Source organism: Chiloscyllium plagiosum, chromosome 36 (genome assembly GCF_004010195.1).
Source record: "Chiloscyllium plagiosum isolate BGI_BamShark_2017 chromosome 36, ASM401019v2, whole genome shotgun sequence".
In the NCBI taxonomy this organism is placed as follows: Eukaryota; Metazoa; Chordata; class Chondrichthyes; order Orectolobiformes; family Hemiscylliidae; genus Chiloscyllium; species Chiloscyllium plagiosum.
In genome coordinates, this window is record NC_057745.1 from 20360412 (window position 1) to 20375819 (window position 15408).

Here is a 15408-nt window from a genome sequence, read left to right on the forward strand (position 1 = left end):
AATGTTGTGAGTGATTGAGTATTATTCTCCTGCCTTTCAAAACAGCTGCCATCAATCTCATTTTCAAAAGCTGCACACCTAACCCAATTAGCAGATAATTGTCTTGGCCTCAACTGCTTTTACTTTGTGCCTGTCCTACATCTCTCTCTCTCTCTCTCTCTTTGGGGATGAGGGAGTTACTTAACTCTGTAGTTTTTAATGTGACTTGTTACTTTTCTTATTTTTAAATCTGTTTTCTAGATCAGCAGTCAAAATCCAATAGCCAGTTCAGATGTACATAATCTGTGCCTCACAACACGTGAAAGATTTGCCCTTTCCTTTCTTAAAAATTTGTTCATGAGATGTGCACATCAGCATATATTGCCAGCCCTAATTACCCCTGAGAAAGTGATATTGAGCTCTGCAATTTTTAACTTGGCAATAGTAATGAAACGACATAATGTAGTATTTCCAGTTCTGAATGGTGTGTGACTTGGAGGGGAATTCGCAGGCTATCTCAATTTAGCTGTGCCTTGAAGTACTGAATCCTGCAATCACTTTTGTTGCTGTTCTTTGAATCCTCTTCAACGACTCAATGTATTTTTGAAGGTAGGGTGCCAGAATAGCACATAGCTTCTCTGTTGACAGTACAAGGTTGAAATAACTTTTCTTGATTTAGAGTCATAGAGATGTACAGCATGGAAACAGACTTGTAGTCAAATGTCTTGATGGATTTTTAAAAGTATTTTGTGTAGAGACAAAATTTGTACAGACAAGAAATTTCTTGAATGATTACTTGTTACATCATGATATTTTCCCCTTTTCTGTTTTTTTTTCTTTAAAGGATTCTTTATTGTAAACACAATCTCTATGGCAAATTTATCACCTCAAATTTACTTACCTGCTTTGTAGTCTAGTTCATCTTAATTGTTTTATAACTTTTGAACTTTTCCCTTTTATATTTTGCACATGTGTTATTCAGGTAGGAAATATCAGAAAAGGTTATTTTATTGCAGGTGCTTCTCTTTTCAGACATTCAGAAATAGTGTAGTCAGCAAGTGCCTTTGCACAAATCCATGTGGACACCATTGTTTACTGCTATCTCGATAGTGTCTTTTCCCCAATGATTTATCACTACCTTCTCTTTTTTTTTAAATCTGACTCGAGCTAGTTTGAATCCAGATAACGAGTTTATCATTTCCTTTGAGAAACAGTTGAATTTTCACCTGTACAGTTTTATCTAATACCTTTTGAAACATGTATACTGGCCTGGATTCTGTGACAGGAAAGACACCAGAAGTGTCGGTGTTTATCATCATTACTCCTTTGTAACTGGAGGCAGTGGAAGTTGCTGACAGTTGTTCTATGCTTCTCCACAAGGGGTGTGTGGTGTTGAAGATGACATCCCCACATTGCAATTGAGTAGAAATCACTGATTTGACAATACCGTGGCCTGCTTATAATATTATTTACTTTTTTAAAAATGAAGTATCAAACTTTTATTTATTGCTTGAAAACCTCTAAGGCCCTGAAAAAAAAAATGTTATGTCTATGGAATATTGAATTTCTCCATTATGATAAAAAGTCACACTTTTTTAAAGTTTTTCTTTAAATTTATGATATTTTAGTTTCTTGTGGGTATGTCTCAATCATTTATTTTCAATGTCAGTAAGATTTAATTAAAATTAATAATTTAATATCTTTAGTTTGTGTTTTCACTGACCAGCAAATCCAGTCCATTATGAATGCCAATCATTATTTAATCAATTCTTAAAGAACTCTGGCAAACTGTACACTATTGCTTTTAAATCCATGTAATTGCTTCTTCACATCTATGATTTGTAAGCGAAGGATAATCCAGTATATCTTATTCTTGGGTATCTTATCTATTACAAGAAGTATATTTTCATATCTTATTCACTCATGGGATATGGATATCGCTAGCTGGCCAGCGTTTATTGCCCATCCCTAGTTGCCCTGGAGAAGATGGTGGTTGCACCTTTTTATGAATAATCAGATGACATTTGTATCCTTCTTCTAAATCCTCAGAATATATACCCAATTGATCTTTATTTGCTCCCTTATCTATACTTTAGAGACAGTTGTAATTTAAGTTAAAACATCTCACAACACCAGGTTATAGTCCACCAGGTTTATTTGGAAGTTGTGGTTTAAGATTTGTTTTTGCAACACAAAATTCGATACAAGTTTACTGTGGAGTAAAATATCATTCATCCTCTTTGCCTATACCTTTTTAGTGTCTGCTTATGTTTTTTTTATTTAAGAATCCTGAAGCATACTGAATATAGAGTTTGACTGCAGTTTTCTGTGAAGACTAGATTATTCAGTCATTTCCTGAGCCTCCACAATCTGTATGCAACATTTGTCTAACAGACTTATCTGGTTTGACATTGTCTGTTTCACTCACATCTACACCAATGTAAAATGAAAATTGCTATGCTTATGAAGGTTACTACATATTAGTAAAATTGTTATTTTTGTCATTTTTGTTTAATCTAGAGAACATTTTAACTTTAATAATAGTATAATGAAACCAGGCGTTTAGTTTTGGAGAACAAAGGCAAGGTTTATTTTTGGAGAAATTTGCAAATCAGTGTCATTTATAATGAAAAAGTGATTATATTATAACATGTGCAGCTATGAGTACACAGATACTTGATCCACCCACTGGAACTCACCAAATCAAATCAATCTGTTCTCCGTTCTCTGAGGCGAGATAATTTATTTGTGGTTGCTACACTTTTAAATAGTGTTCCATTTGACAGCCAAAACTCAGGCTTGGCACATGGAGCCCTTAATTGGTGATAAGTTTTCAGCAGAACTGGAAGTTGTATTTTTTCAACATGAAGCTGCTACATAGGAGTTTTTGTGAGGAAAGAGCTTAGATAAATCTTAAGATGTGCTTTCTCATCTGCATCAAGGATTCAAAATATTTTGGTTTCCAGCAAATATTCTTTGCTAAATGATTGCTGGTTAACTATAGAATGGCTGTTTGCTGAGAGTTTATATTATTAAATGAAAATATTTTAAAGTTCGAGTACATAGTACTCATAAATACCACCATCTTGTGTTCACGCTAATATGCTGCCTCCTCCATATTTAACAATTTTTTTGAAAAATCAATTTGGGTAAGAATTGTACAGTTGTAAAATTATTTTGTAAACTATTATGGATTACCTTCATGTATGTACATTTAACAGTTTTCTCCTTTTGGTTGTTTAGTCACAGGGAGAAAACTTGGAAATACGCTTGAAACAGACTGTGGATGAGAAGCTTTCTGTTGAGTCACGTCACCAAATACTTGCTCAAGAAAACCAGCGTATGAAGGAATCTCTGGAGCATGAAGAGAAAGCACTATCCTTGCTCCAGAATGAGCTTCGGAAGCTGAGAGAACAAATTAGAACATTAGAAGGAAAGGGAGTAGATGCTGAGATAATCATCACTGAAAATCAGAAGCTGAAGGATCACCTGGAAGAAGAAAAGCAACAGATACAGAATTTTCTTCAACAGAAGGGAAACCTTGTGAATGAGGCTCAGATATTAAGAAAGGAATTAGACAAGGAAAGAGAAATTACTGATGCTCTGCGTAAGGAGCTGGAATCTTTGAGTCATCTTCAGTCCTCTGCTAATTCAGAACAAGAAGGTAAAGATACAGAGAATTTGCAGTCTAGACTTGCAGAACTGGAAAAGAAATTGGATTTTGAGCAGCAACGCTCTGACTTGTGGGAGAGACTTTATGTTGAAGCTAAAGAAGAAAAGGATGATCCTGAATTTAAGAAAAATTCAAAGAAGCCAGACAGGAAGCCAAATCAGGGGTTTTATGGTACTCGTGGTAAAAAGCACCAACCGAAAGAAAGTTTTATGAGATCTGTTAAGAATGGTTTTGATGCTGTGAAAAACTCAACTAAAGAGTTTGTGCGTCATCATAAAGAAAAAATTAAATTGGCAAAGGAAGCTGTAAAAGAAAACCTTAAAAAGTTCTCTGATTCTGTTAAATCCACATTCCGACATTTCCAAAATTCAGCCAAAAATTTATTTCACAAAAATAAGAGACGTGAAGAAGCACAGGATGCAAAACCTAAACGTCAAGGGTTCTGGCAACGTCATGACCACCCTTGTGGAGTAAACCAGCATGGTGTTCATGGAGGCAAAGATTCCTGTCAGTATAAACCCAGAGAAACCGCTCATGCGCAGTACCAGTACAGTGATACAAGGAAACACAACAAAATGTACACCAAGGAGCCTATCAATTTTGAAAGGAGTACAAGTGAACATGACAACTTTGGAAAACACATCCACTATAGGAGCCCTAAGGGTTGCTCTGGTGTATTTGAATGTGCCCATCAAGAATCGCTGAGCCTCTTTAATAAAGTCCTCGATCCCATCAAGGTTGAAGATTTCCATAAGCTTCTACATAATTATCTTCAACAAGAGGTAGTTGAGTTTCAACGCTGGAGTGAGCTGGAAAAATTTATAAACCGATTCTTTCATAATGGCCTTTTTATACATGACCAAATGTTGTTCTCTGATTTTGTCAATGATGTTGAGGATTACCTTGAAGATATTGCAGAACACCAAGAAGATAAAGTTGATCCTTTTGATGACCTAGATGAATATATTTATAGGCACTTTTTTGGGGACAATTATTTCAATCGATTTGGACCAAGGTAAGTTTCTTTTTAATTAAATATTGACCAAGCTTGCCATTTTTTTTTTTTCTGTAGAGGATTTGGATTTTTTTTTCTGGCATGCACAATTATTTTCACTTGAAGTGAAGAATTCTAATTGCACAATTAAGCCAAGATATTCATTAATTTTTAGGTGAAAGTGAGGACTGCAGATGCTCGAGATTAGAGTCGAGAGTGTGGTGCTGGAAAAGCACAGCAAATCAGGCAGCATCCGAAGAGCAGGAAAATCGACATTTCGGGCAAAAGCCCTTCATTAGTTTTTATTAGTTTTTAGTCTGGATTGTCAGCATTATTCTAGAAACTCTTTTTGTATTTTGTTTCAGGAATTGACTAAATTCTGGCCAATTAGAATGTGAAAAAAAGTTGATGTGGATTTAACTCCAGTAGTTAACTGTTGCGTACCACTTAAGGTTTGATATACTTGAATAGAAATGTACTGAATAGTATTCATTTATGAATTCTGATAATCCACAGGACAGTTTCCAAGAGGTCAGACAGATTGAAGTTTGCTGATTTGCAAAAATGTTTGATCTGATAAAATGCAGATTAGGCCTGTTTACTAGGTTTGATTGGTATGCCAGTGGCTCAGTTAGTTGTCTCATGATTGAGTGGTTCATGCAGACAAGGTAGATCCCAGGTTCACTCACACTTTTAATCCGACATGTATGCTGAGTTATCTGATCTTAGGAAAGGCAGTTTGAGGAGCACCGAAAATGATTTTAGAACTCCTGGATATTGCCAGCGAGGGTTTCCACTCCTAATCACTGTTCAGTGAATACTGCCAGAGGACCACAAGAGCAAAGGTAGTGAAGACCAGATGGGCCCTTTATGTTTTTTTTTCCCTCTGAGAGAGTCATTACAGCATGAAACAGACCCTTTGGTCCAATTCGTCCATGCTGACCAAATTTCTTAAAATAAAAACTAGTCCCATTTGCCTCTGTTTGGCCCATGTCCTTCTTTTTTTATTCATGTACTTGTCAAATTGTCTTTTAAATGTTGTTGTATCTGTACCTGAATCTACCACTTTCTCTGGCAATTTCTTTCATATATGCACCACTCTGTGTGGAAAAAGTTGCCCCTCACATCCCTTTTAAATCTTTCCCCTCTCACCTTAAACCTGTGCCCTCTAGTTTTGAATTTCCCTACCTTAGAGAAAACACCTTGGCCATTAACCTTATCTATGCCCCTCATGACCGTATAAACCTCTAAGATCACCCCTCAATCTCTTACGCTCCAGGGGAAAATTCCCAGCCTATCCAGCCTCTCCCTATAACTCAATCCCTCCAATCCCAGGAAAAATCTTTGTAAATCTTTTCTACACCCTTTTTTAGTTTAGCCATATCTTTCCTAAAGCATGGCGACCAGGACTCTATGTACTGACCTACTTTTAGTCACTCTTGTTTTTGTATTGTATATCATTTTAATTGTATTAATTATTGTCCTCTGGGTTCAAAAGGCTGTGACTGGACAAGGTGATAAATTTGAAATTCCAAAAAGCAAAATGCTGCAGATGCTGGATTCCTGAAATAAAATCAGAAAATGCTGGAAGATGCTTCGAATGTCAGGCAGCATCTAGGAAGCAAAACAAAATTAACGTTTCAGGCTAAAGACCTTCTTCAAACTGTCATTGATCTCAAAGTTCTTTCTCAATAAATCAGACAGCATCAATGATTCCGATTGCTGTCTATTTGATGACCTGAATTGTTAACTTGGTTTCTCTCTCCATTTATGCTGCCTAACTGTTGATGCAACTGTTTCTGTTGTATTTGAGGTTCTACAATATATGAATAAAGTGGTTATAGTGCAAAAATCACAGTTTAAGAATAAATCTAGGGAACCTTTGCAAAACAAAAACTTATTCAAATAGGAGTACTCGGTCTCCCACTCTTCTTTGCTCGTTGGCAAGCTGCAGGTGCGAGAATAGATCTTGCTCTGATTCACTGGATCTCTGATTTTGTAATGTATGGTCCTTCAAGAATTATTTTAAGTAAATTCTGTTTGCCACTACCAATAATTTGTACATTCAGCAAACAAATGCTTTGCAACTTGGGCAACCAAGGTTCAAACCAGAAACATCAGTCAGCTCCGAATAGATGTATTTTTGCTCTGACAACGTTTGCAGGCTGATGGAATCAAGTGGCATCATGGTTGGCACAGACATGGTGGGCCAAAGGGCCTGTTCCTGTGCTATACTGTTCTCTGTTTTATTTCTTCAGGGAACCAGTATTTTGTGAGGTAAGGGATAAAGCAATGGCAGAATTACCCTAGTGATGATGGGAGTATTTGCTTTGCAGTGGCTTTTCCTTGTTTTATGAGAATCTGGTTAAGTAGCAGATGAGGAAGCCTGGTGCATTGTACTGGATTTTCATGTTCTCAAATTTGAGGTACTTCATATGCTAGTCTGTGCAGATCCTTGCTGTACACAGAAGGCAGCTACCCATTGTTTCGCTGAGGCATAGCAGCAAGAGAAGAATGGCTCCATGATCAGAATGATGTCGGCTGAAATAAAACTTTTCGTTGAGCTTTTGAATTTTGAACTTTCAAAGAGAACTACTTGAAATGCATCATTTATATTCAGCACAATTTAAGCTGTGTAAGGATTTTGTTGGTCACTGGAAAGCAGACTTGTGGGCTCTGATTTAAAAGCTTGGGGGAGGTCCATTGTCCAGTGGTATGGTGAGCAATAGATGTAAAAATCCAACTGATGGGGTGACCAGACATCTGAGACTAATTTGATTGTAGTCCCGGGGCTGTCCTACTGACCGTGGTCCTGGGACTATTCTGTTGATGGTACAGGACCGTCAATCTCATTATCTTTGCGGGTTGTGGTCTAGAATTGCGGGTCAGTCTGTAACTAAGGTTACAGATGAGTGTGCGCACAATGTTTATTATAGTTTGCCACATTGGAGTGGTTAATGTCAGTTGTATATTTTTGGAACACCTCTAAATGCCTGCAAGATTTGGTATACAGGTCATTCTGTTATAGTGAGTGTTTCATTAATGTGAATTGGCTGTAACACGATTGACAAATTTGGGTCACTGTTTCTAAAGTGCAAATGTTTAAAACGTGTTGGCTGTAATGCGATTACATCACCAACACTTTAGAAACAGTAGTTAAAGTGCAATTTTTCTATAATGCAGGATTGCACAAGAATGCAACCATCATGCTATAGAAGAACTACCTGTAATCGCTCTTAGCTGTGGTTGAGATTTGATCTTGGCGCCATTCTTCCTGCACTGAGAGTCTGTCAGATGCCATATGTGTTCCCTTTGTTATTCTTTTCCAGTTAGAGATTGGTTGGTTGAGTTTGGAGATGCATTTGTTGAATTTGAAGAGGCAGCAGAAGAGGAGAGAATCAAACAAGAAATCAGGACCAAAGTATTGATAAAGTTGGAAATTGGACAAGACTGCAAATGTCGTCATAAAATATTATCCTCATGAACAAAATAACTGATGCAAGGGTTGGTGGGGCAGCAGGCAAGAAACATACCCACAAGTTAGTGTCCTGAGAATTGAAGTGGTCAGTAAGTAATAGATGTGAAAGCATTAACTGGTTTGAGGCAGCTACTGAGTATTGAATGTGCCAAGATTGAGACCAAAACTGCGTATTTAGACAGGGTACTGATGGCAGATCAGGGTCTGCAATCAGATCTTCATATCATAATGTTTACATGATTGTATGATACTGGAATGTTGACTCTGGTTGGAGCCCCAACTATAGCATCTGTCAGCTGTGAACATGGTTTTGTGCACTACCCACACTCCTTTGGCTTCAGTAAACTGTGCATTGTTTGCTGACTGATCTATCATCATAGACTATTTTGGACTTGCCTCTCTAACTCTCAGAAGCTCTAATTAACAAAATCTCTTTTGCCAATCTATGACTACTAGAATGGAATTTTGGGTGATTTGGGTGAATTTTCAGTGAAGCATGTTCCCGAAAGAGTCCATATAAATACAAGAGTTAGGTTCTGTAGGACCTTTCTTATTAGAGAGAAAAACAATTCAACCCAGAAAGATGAAATACCTATGATTATAATTTTTATATTGATAAATGAAATAACTTTCCAAAGAAAAAAGATGAAAGAAAAATGTAATTTCCTACTTTTGGTATCTTTTGCTCAAGATCCATCTTCATATTTTCCGGTGATTGGGTGCTAAAATATCCCTTCAAATGCTACTGCATTGGACAGTCATATTCCTCGTTTGTCTATACTTCAGTCCAAAAATGTCAAAAGTACCTTTTGAATGTGCTCATCTGCTGCTTTACAAATACAGGAGGATATTGCTGTTTGGAAAGTACTGAAAGCACTTCAACTATCTGCTGCAGAAATGCTAATACAGAATTAAACACAGGCATTGATAAGTCATTACAAGTAACATCTGTTATTGCACTGAAAAAATCAATAATTAACTTCCTTTTAATCTTACAGTCAGCTTTACGATGCTGGTAAATACAAACAGTACGGAAAGCAGTCATCTAGAAATGCAGATAGCTCCAGATACCAGAGGCATGAAAGGAAACACCAGCATACATATCACCAGAAAGAACGTAAATGGAACAAGCCAGGCCGTACCAATGGAAGACAAATGGCAAACGTTGAAATTGAGCTGGGCCCAATGCCTTTTGATCCAAAATATTAATGGTTTTTACATGTATCAGTGTGTGTTTGAAAAGTTCAGACCAGATCCATCTGACTGCTGTTTGTGATACACGCCTAAGAATGATGATTTTTTTTCAAACAATTTGCATTTCAGTTGACTTTGAATAATATGACTGTAGAGGTAGCCTAATAACTTTCCATCTCTAATTGCAAAGTACTGGTCAAAAACTTCCTAAGCAGTTGCATTGTGCAAGTATGTTATGCTAAGCACAGTTTAGCATTATGAAAAAGACTATAAAAAGTTGCAGGAGCTTTAATGAATTTACTATGTCTTTGTGTGTACTGGTGTATGTGCATGAGATTGAAGTCTCATTTCTTCCTTAGCAAGTTTGTAATTTGCTATCATGTGAACGTAAATTCCATAAGGTGTAAATTATTAATATTGGTGTGCAGAATTTCTTTTATTTTGGAGACTGTATTTTTATTCTGTGGTGAAAATTAGCCATTTCTGTTCTTCCCTTCCCCCTGTTGTGGAATGATTTTGCACAGATTCTATTGCGATTCCTGAAGGGGAAGAAATGGGTTATGCTTTTAATTTGAATTTAGTAACATTGCAGCTACATACCTTTTTTCCATTTGACAAAATAAGCAATTGTAGGCAAATTACAACATTGATAGTAAAGTGATGGCTTAACTCTGTTTGTTTAATAAACAGCTATGTGTTGAGTTTTTATGTGCTTCAGAATCCAACAACCAGGAAAGATCCGAAAATATTTTACATGTATACAAATTTCTCTTACTGACTAGCTGCAGGGCCAGATATGACTGCTGTTTTTAAAAAAATAAATTCTGTAATTTTGAAATAACCTTTTTTGTTGTTTGTAACTGCTTAGTTTGAACCATTTTTACAGCTATCGCTTGAATTTCTCGATCAATTCATTATTAGTGACTTAGAATAAACTCATTTCCAATAAGGGAAATTTTCATGTTGGGCCAAAATATTTGAGGAACTTCTTTAGGTGCGATCTTTGTTTTCACTGATATGGTTACATGATCTGCTAAGTGATAATAATAAAAAAACTTATTTAGGCACTTGGAGGGGTGGGGAGTGGTTATGAATATAAATATGCTGTATTGGTGTGTGGTTGAATATGGCCTCTGTAATTTAACTGCTTTTTTTGTGATGTGTGTTCCAACTGTTGAGTACAATGGTAGAGATTTACTTCTGAAACTGAGGAAAGGAGCAATGCCAGTATAATTTCTTGTTCAGAACCTTGTTTTTGAGGAGGATCAAAACTGGCAAAAGAACTGCAGAGAAATTGAAGTTAAAGAGAAATTAGAGCTAATGGTTTGGGTCCAGTAACCTTCAGAACTGAGAAAGGTTTTAATTGCTATAAGCTATCGGGATCATTGCAATGTGCAAGATAGCCATACTCTATCCCAGGAAGGTTTCTGCTATGGGGAATTACATAAATTTTAGATCAAGAGGGAGAGGGAGATTAATGAAATTACTGTATTACGAACAAAGTATGAGTAAAGAAGCTAGCTACAAAATGGAGGTTGAAAAGTTAGACAACTGGCAGAAACAAGAAATGGTGCTTCAAAGAAGTCTTCATTGGGACATGTTACTACTTAATTTGGATTTGGGTGGATGATGTAAAATTTAAAAAAATGAATTTCTTTGTTACAGTGGATAGCTGTGATGAAATAAATCTTTATTCAACAACAACTGGTAGAACACTTAACAGTAAAAATGATCTCTTGCTTCACCTTCCTCTTGTAAAGCAAAATTTAACACTTGTTGAAGTCAGCTTCAAGTAGGTGATGAAAATCTTGGTAAAAGAAAGAGGTAGGTAGGTTTTGGGGAGCATCTTGAAGGTGGAAAGTGGTCTGGAGAAATAATTCCTAAACTTTAGGGCTTTGGCAACTTATATGGTCGAACAATTAAAATTGGGAATGCTCAAGAAGCCAGGATTGGAGGGGTGTGGATAGCATAGAGACTTGTGGGGATGGGGATTTGAGATAGGTGAGGACAAAGAGGGATTTGAGAATAATGGATTAATACTTAAATGGGAATGAGTGTGGATTGGTAATTTTAATTTGAGGATTTAAAGAGCTTATTGGATGATTGTTTTGACAGAAATGGTGTGCAGGGATATGGGGAAAAGCACTGAATAATAGAACTGGCATAGGCAAGATGGATTGACTGGTTCTGTGTCCTATCAATTCTGTGATTCATTGAATAGTGTGAAGACGAATAGGTGAGAGTAAGGATACATACAGCAGCAAACTCTACAACTACCTCAAGTTTAGAATGTGGGACCTGAAATGTTAACTTTGACTTTTCTTCACAGGTGGTGCCAGACCTGCTAAGCTTTTCCAGCAACTTCTGTTTTTGTTTAATTTACAGCATCCACAATTTGTTTTTTTAGAATGTGGGAGGCCTGCCAGGAGGGGGCCATTAGAGTAAGGAAAGCTAGAGACTTGACGAAGCAGAAGATGGTTTGATCAAAGGAAGGGATTAGCTCTATTTTGACAAAGTAGTTTCAACTTTGGTGGGACAAGCAGGAGCTTGCAAAGACGCAGCAAGCCAGGCAGCATCGGGAGGTGGAGAAGTCATCGTTTCAGGAGGGTTACACCCGAAAACATTGACTTCTCTACCTACTGATGTCGCCTGGCTTGCTGTGTTCTTCCAGACTCCTATTTATCTGCCTTGAATGCCAGCGATCTGCAGTTTTTTTCGCCTTCAACTTTTACGTGGGAGACGTCTCTGAATTTTGTCGCGAGGAATTGCTCACCTGCAGCAGCACAATGGCAACATACTGGGGCGGGGCTAATGGGATCCTAATGGGATTGGGAAGGCTCTGATTGGTTGAGGTATCCGGGAGCCTGATTGGTTCAGCGCTTGAGCTTGATTCGGTCCAAGCCTGGTGTTCACGTGACTGAGGCGGTTGAAGCGCATGCGCTCTCCCGAGGACGTTCAGTGCGGTGTCGTCTTGCCCACCATTTTATTATCAAAGGGAATGTCCACTCAGTCCGTCCTCGTCCCCCTTCCTCTACCTGACGGAGTCCGTTGCCGCTGATGGCCTTCAGGAGGTTGCCATTCCCTCAGCTGACTCTCGCCGCGTTGCTGGGGGTGGCGGGCGGCCTGTACGTATACAAGCCCCTCTTCCAGCGGTACAGCCTGGAGCAGCGCAAAGCCCGGGAGGCGGCCCTGGCTCAACTGCCTGAGTCTCACCGCCCCCAGAGCCCAGCCGAGAGCTGACCCTGGCCCAGATAACGGGAGGAAGGCGACTCTTCATCGAGGGCGAAATGTTAGAGCGTCTGTGAAATGGGCCGTGGGATATTTTTAGCCCTATTTCCAAAACGCTATTGACCTTTACAATGCAGAAACATGTCAACATTTTTTTAAAATGGTAATAATACTCTCACCTCGATGAAGACAAAGTTGTGGCTGTAACTCCCAATCCATAAATTCAAAGTGGACGGCGCGATGCATTGCTGAGGGAGGGCTGCACTAGTGGAGGTGCCGTCTTTTGAACTAAATACATCAGCCTTTGGTTTAGTGTTATCTCAGATGGAGAAGAAGCAGACCTTCACCTTTCTGTCAACACCTAAAAATAGACCATGTGGCCATTATCACATTACAGTAGGTTTCTGTGTGACTTGTTTCCTATAAGTGACTACTTAAAAAGAATTAGCTGCAAAGTGCTTTGGGACAAGGTTATTAAAAAAAACTCCCAGAAACACTAGAAATTGCTAAACAAAATTCCTGGGTTTATCAGGATTAGGTATTTTTGCTACTGAATTGCTTTTTTTCAGATAGAAATGGAGAGTAAGTCTCAAGCCTTTGGTGATGGCTTTATCCAAGAGTATTGAGGTTGAATTTCATAAAAGCAAAGTCTGGATGTTGGTCCCCTCTCATCATCATGCAAAAAAATTGAGTGAAATTGAGAGATGTGCTGTAATAGTCTTTACGTTAATCTGTGATGTTGATCCTTCCAGAAGAAAGATTCCGGATTGCCTTCATATTTAAGGACTGATCTTATTGACATATGAACTAGGAGCAGGCCTGGGCCATTTGGTTCCTTGTCTACTGTGTAATTTGATAAGATGGCTGATCTGATTGGAGCCTCAATACAACTTTTCTGTCCATCTCCCATACTTTTGTGAGTCCTTATCAATGCAAAATCTTTAACTCAACCTTAAAAATATTCAATGGCTCTGCCTCCACTGTCTCTTGGGAAAATAGATCCAAAGACTCAACCTTCTGAAATAAGAAAAAATCTCCACCAGCTTGAAGGGAACTGCCTCATTTTTGTCTGCTGGTTCTAATCTCTCCCAAAAGGGAAAAAAATCCTCCTGGCATTCATACAATCAACTTCCTTGTCCCAAGAATCATTGGAGTGAATTTTCTCTGAACTGTTTCTGAACCATTATATGCTGTCTTCATTAGTACATGCTACGCAGAAGTTAAGACAATTCTGTAACTATCTGGTTTAGAACCTCAAGTCTATCTCTAATTGGCTGTGGAAAAGGAAACACAAATACGTGTATGAAGTGAGATATTTTCATTATTAAGTTCCAGTAAATTAATAAGTATCTCAATTGTTTATTTGATTTATTGAATGTAATTTTCAGAAAATATCAGTTGATGTGGAATAAAATCTGTTGGTATTGATGAATATCTATGAATACATTGATCGTAGTACTTTAAAAAATGCTCCTGATTTTGTGGGAAAAAGTCCTAGCAAAGCTGAAGTTGCTGCACCACCAGAAATTGCATTTCCGCATTAGCTAGTTGATTGAATCCAGCGTGTTGGTGAATATTTTGAGTACGTTTGGTCGAAAATGAAGATGTGCAGATTTTTCCGTGGAATGAGGTCTTGTAATTTTTGAAGATTATTCACTTTTTTTCACTGAACTCATAATGTCTGCACTGACCTGCACGTTACCCTCGTGTTTGATTGCTGAAGGGTTGAGCAAAAACTAATGCCATACATCAAGTTTGCATCCCTGATTGTCCATCATGGTCACTGAAATGTAGTTTAGCAATTGATTAAACTTACACTTGGAATTTAAATATTTAAGTTATCCTTGTACTAGTTTAACTTTGCAACAATACATGAGTTTGTTACTGTGCAAGATAGAAAAGTAATCACTCTCCAGTGGATTTTGGAGTAAATGTGCAGTGTGTTTATGGCATCAAACATCCTAGGTTTGATGTGAGGCCTAATCACCTAATTTTATATGCAATGCAGCCAGGTCTACACGTGTTGGCTGCTATTCAATAAATTGTGTTCAAAAATCCAGCTTCTTTTTGTCACTGCTTTTGCCTCCTGATTACAGGTAAGAGATGATATTTTGATTTGGATGGTGTTAATATAATTCCCTTAAAATGTCACTGGTGACTGCTGCCAGATATTTTTGGTGAATTTTCCTTGAGCTTTCCATAGGTCAGTTATATTTTCCCCCATTACAGAGCAGCCATGTCACAATTCTCATGCTTCCAAACCAGAAAGTTTGTGGGTGAAGTGTATCACTAGTAATTCAAGCACAAAATCTAGGCTGATATTCCACTGTAGTACTGAGTGAGTGTTGCACTGTTGGAGTTGCTGTCTTTTAGATGAGGGGGCATATATCTCATCCTAGCATCTTAAATGGATATAAAATATTCCATGGCACTTTGCTGTTTGCAGATTGGCTTTTGCTGTGTTACAACTTTACTTCAAAAAATATGTAATTGATTGCAAAGTACCCGTACTGCCTTTAGGGGCTGCATATTGACAGGTTCTTTCAAATAATCTCCATTTAATTTTAAGGGGGAAAGCAGAGATTGTGGTTTGAATGGCTACCAAAGATTAATTTTTTTTTCAGTTCTGCAAACTTAATTGTATTTAAAGAAAACTTCTGTTTTGGACTGGTAGACTTAAAATATAAAATCCTTACAGGGTCTCAATAAAACCTAGTCTTGGATGCCAGTTTTTCACAGTTTTAGATCTTTGATGGTCCTGCAATTACATATCCCCTGTCAATTTTCCACCTACTGTCTAATTAAGATGAACAATGTATTTGTACAATACATAGTGCTTTCAAAAATAAAATTACACTGGAT

General features: G+C 37.6%; 2 protein-coding genes across 8 annotated transcripts in view; both read left to right on the top strand.

Annotated features, from left to right (window-relative positions):
- The window catches only part of ccpg1 (cell cycle progression 1), a 62861-nt gene extending 52702 nt beyond the window's left edge, over positions 1-10159 (top strand). For all 7 annotated transcript variants that reach the window (XM_043677490.1, XM_043677496.1, XM_043677494.1 and 4 more), the window contains 2 exons: positions 3223-4667; positions 9123-10159. In XM_043677490.1, the coding sequence (XP_043533425.1) occupies positions 3223-4667; positions 9123-9333 (1656 nt within the window). In that variant the 3' untranslated portion in view covers positions 9334-10159. The remainder of the gene's footprint in view (positions 1-3222; positions 4668-9122) is intronic.
- A 2062-nt stretch (positions 10160-12221) lies between these two features.
- On the top strand, positions 12222-14833 carry LOC122540827 (protein PIGBOS1). The gene has a single exon (XM_043677047.1). It carries the CDS (start codon positions 12376-12378, stop codon positions 12556-12558), a length of 183 nt encoding a protein of 60 aa, XP_043532982.1. The 5' UTR covers positions 12222-12375; the 3' UTR covers positions 12559-14833.
- The last annotated feature ends 575 nt before the right edge of the window (positions 14834-15408 follow it).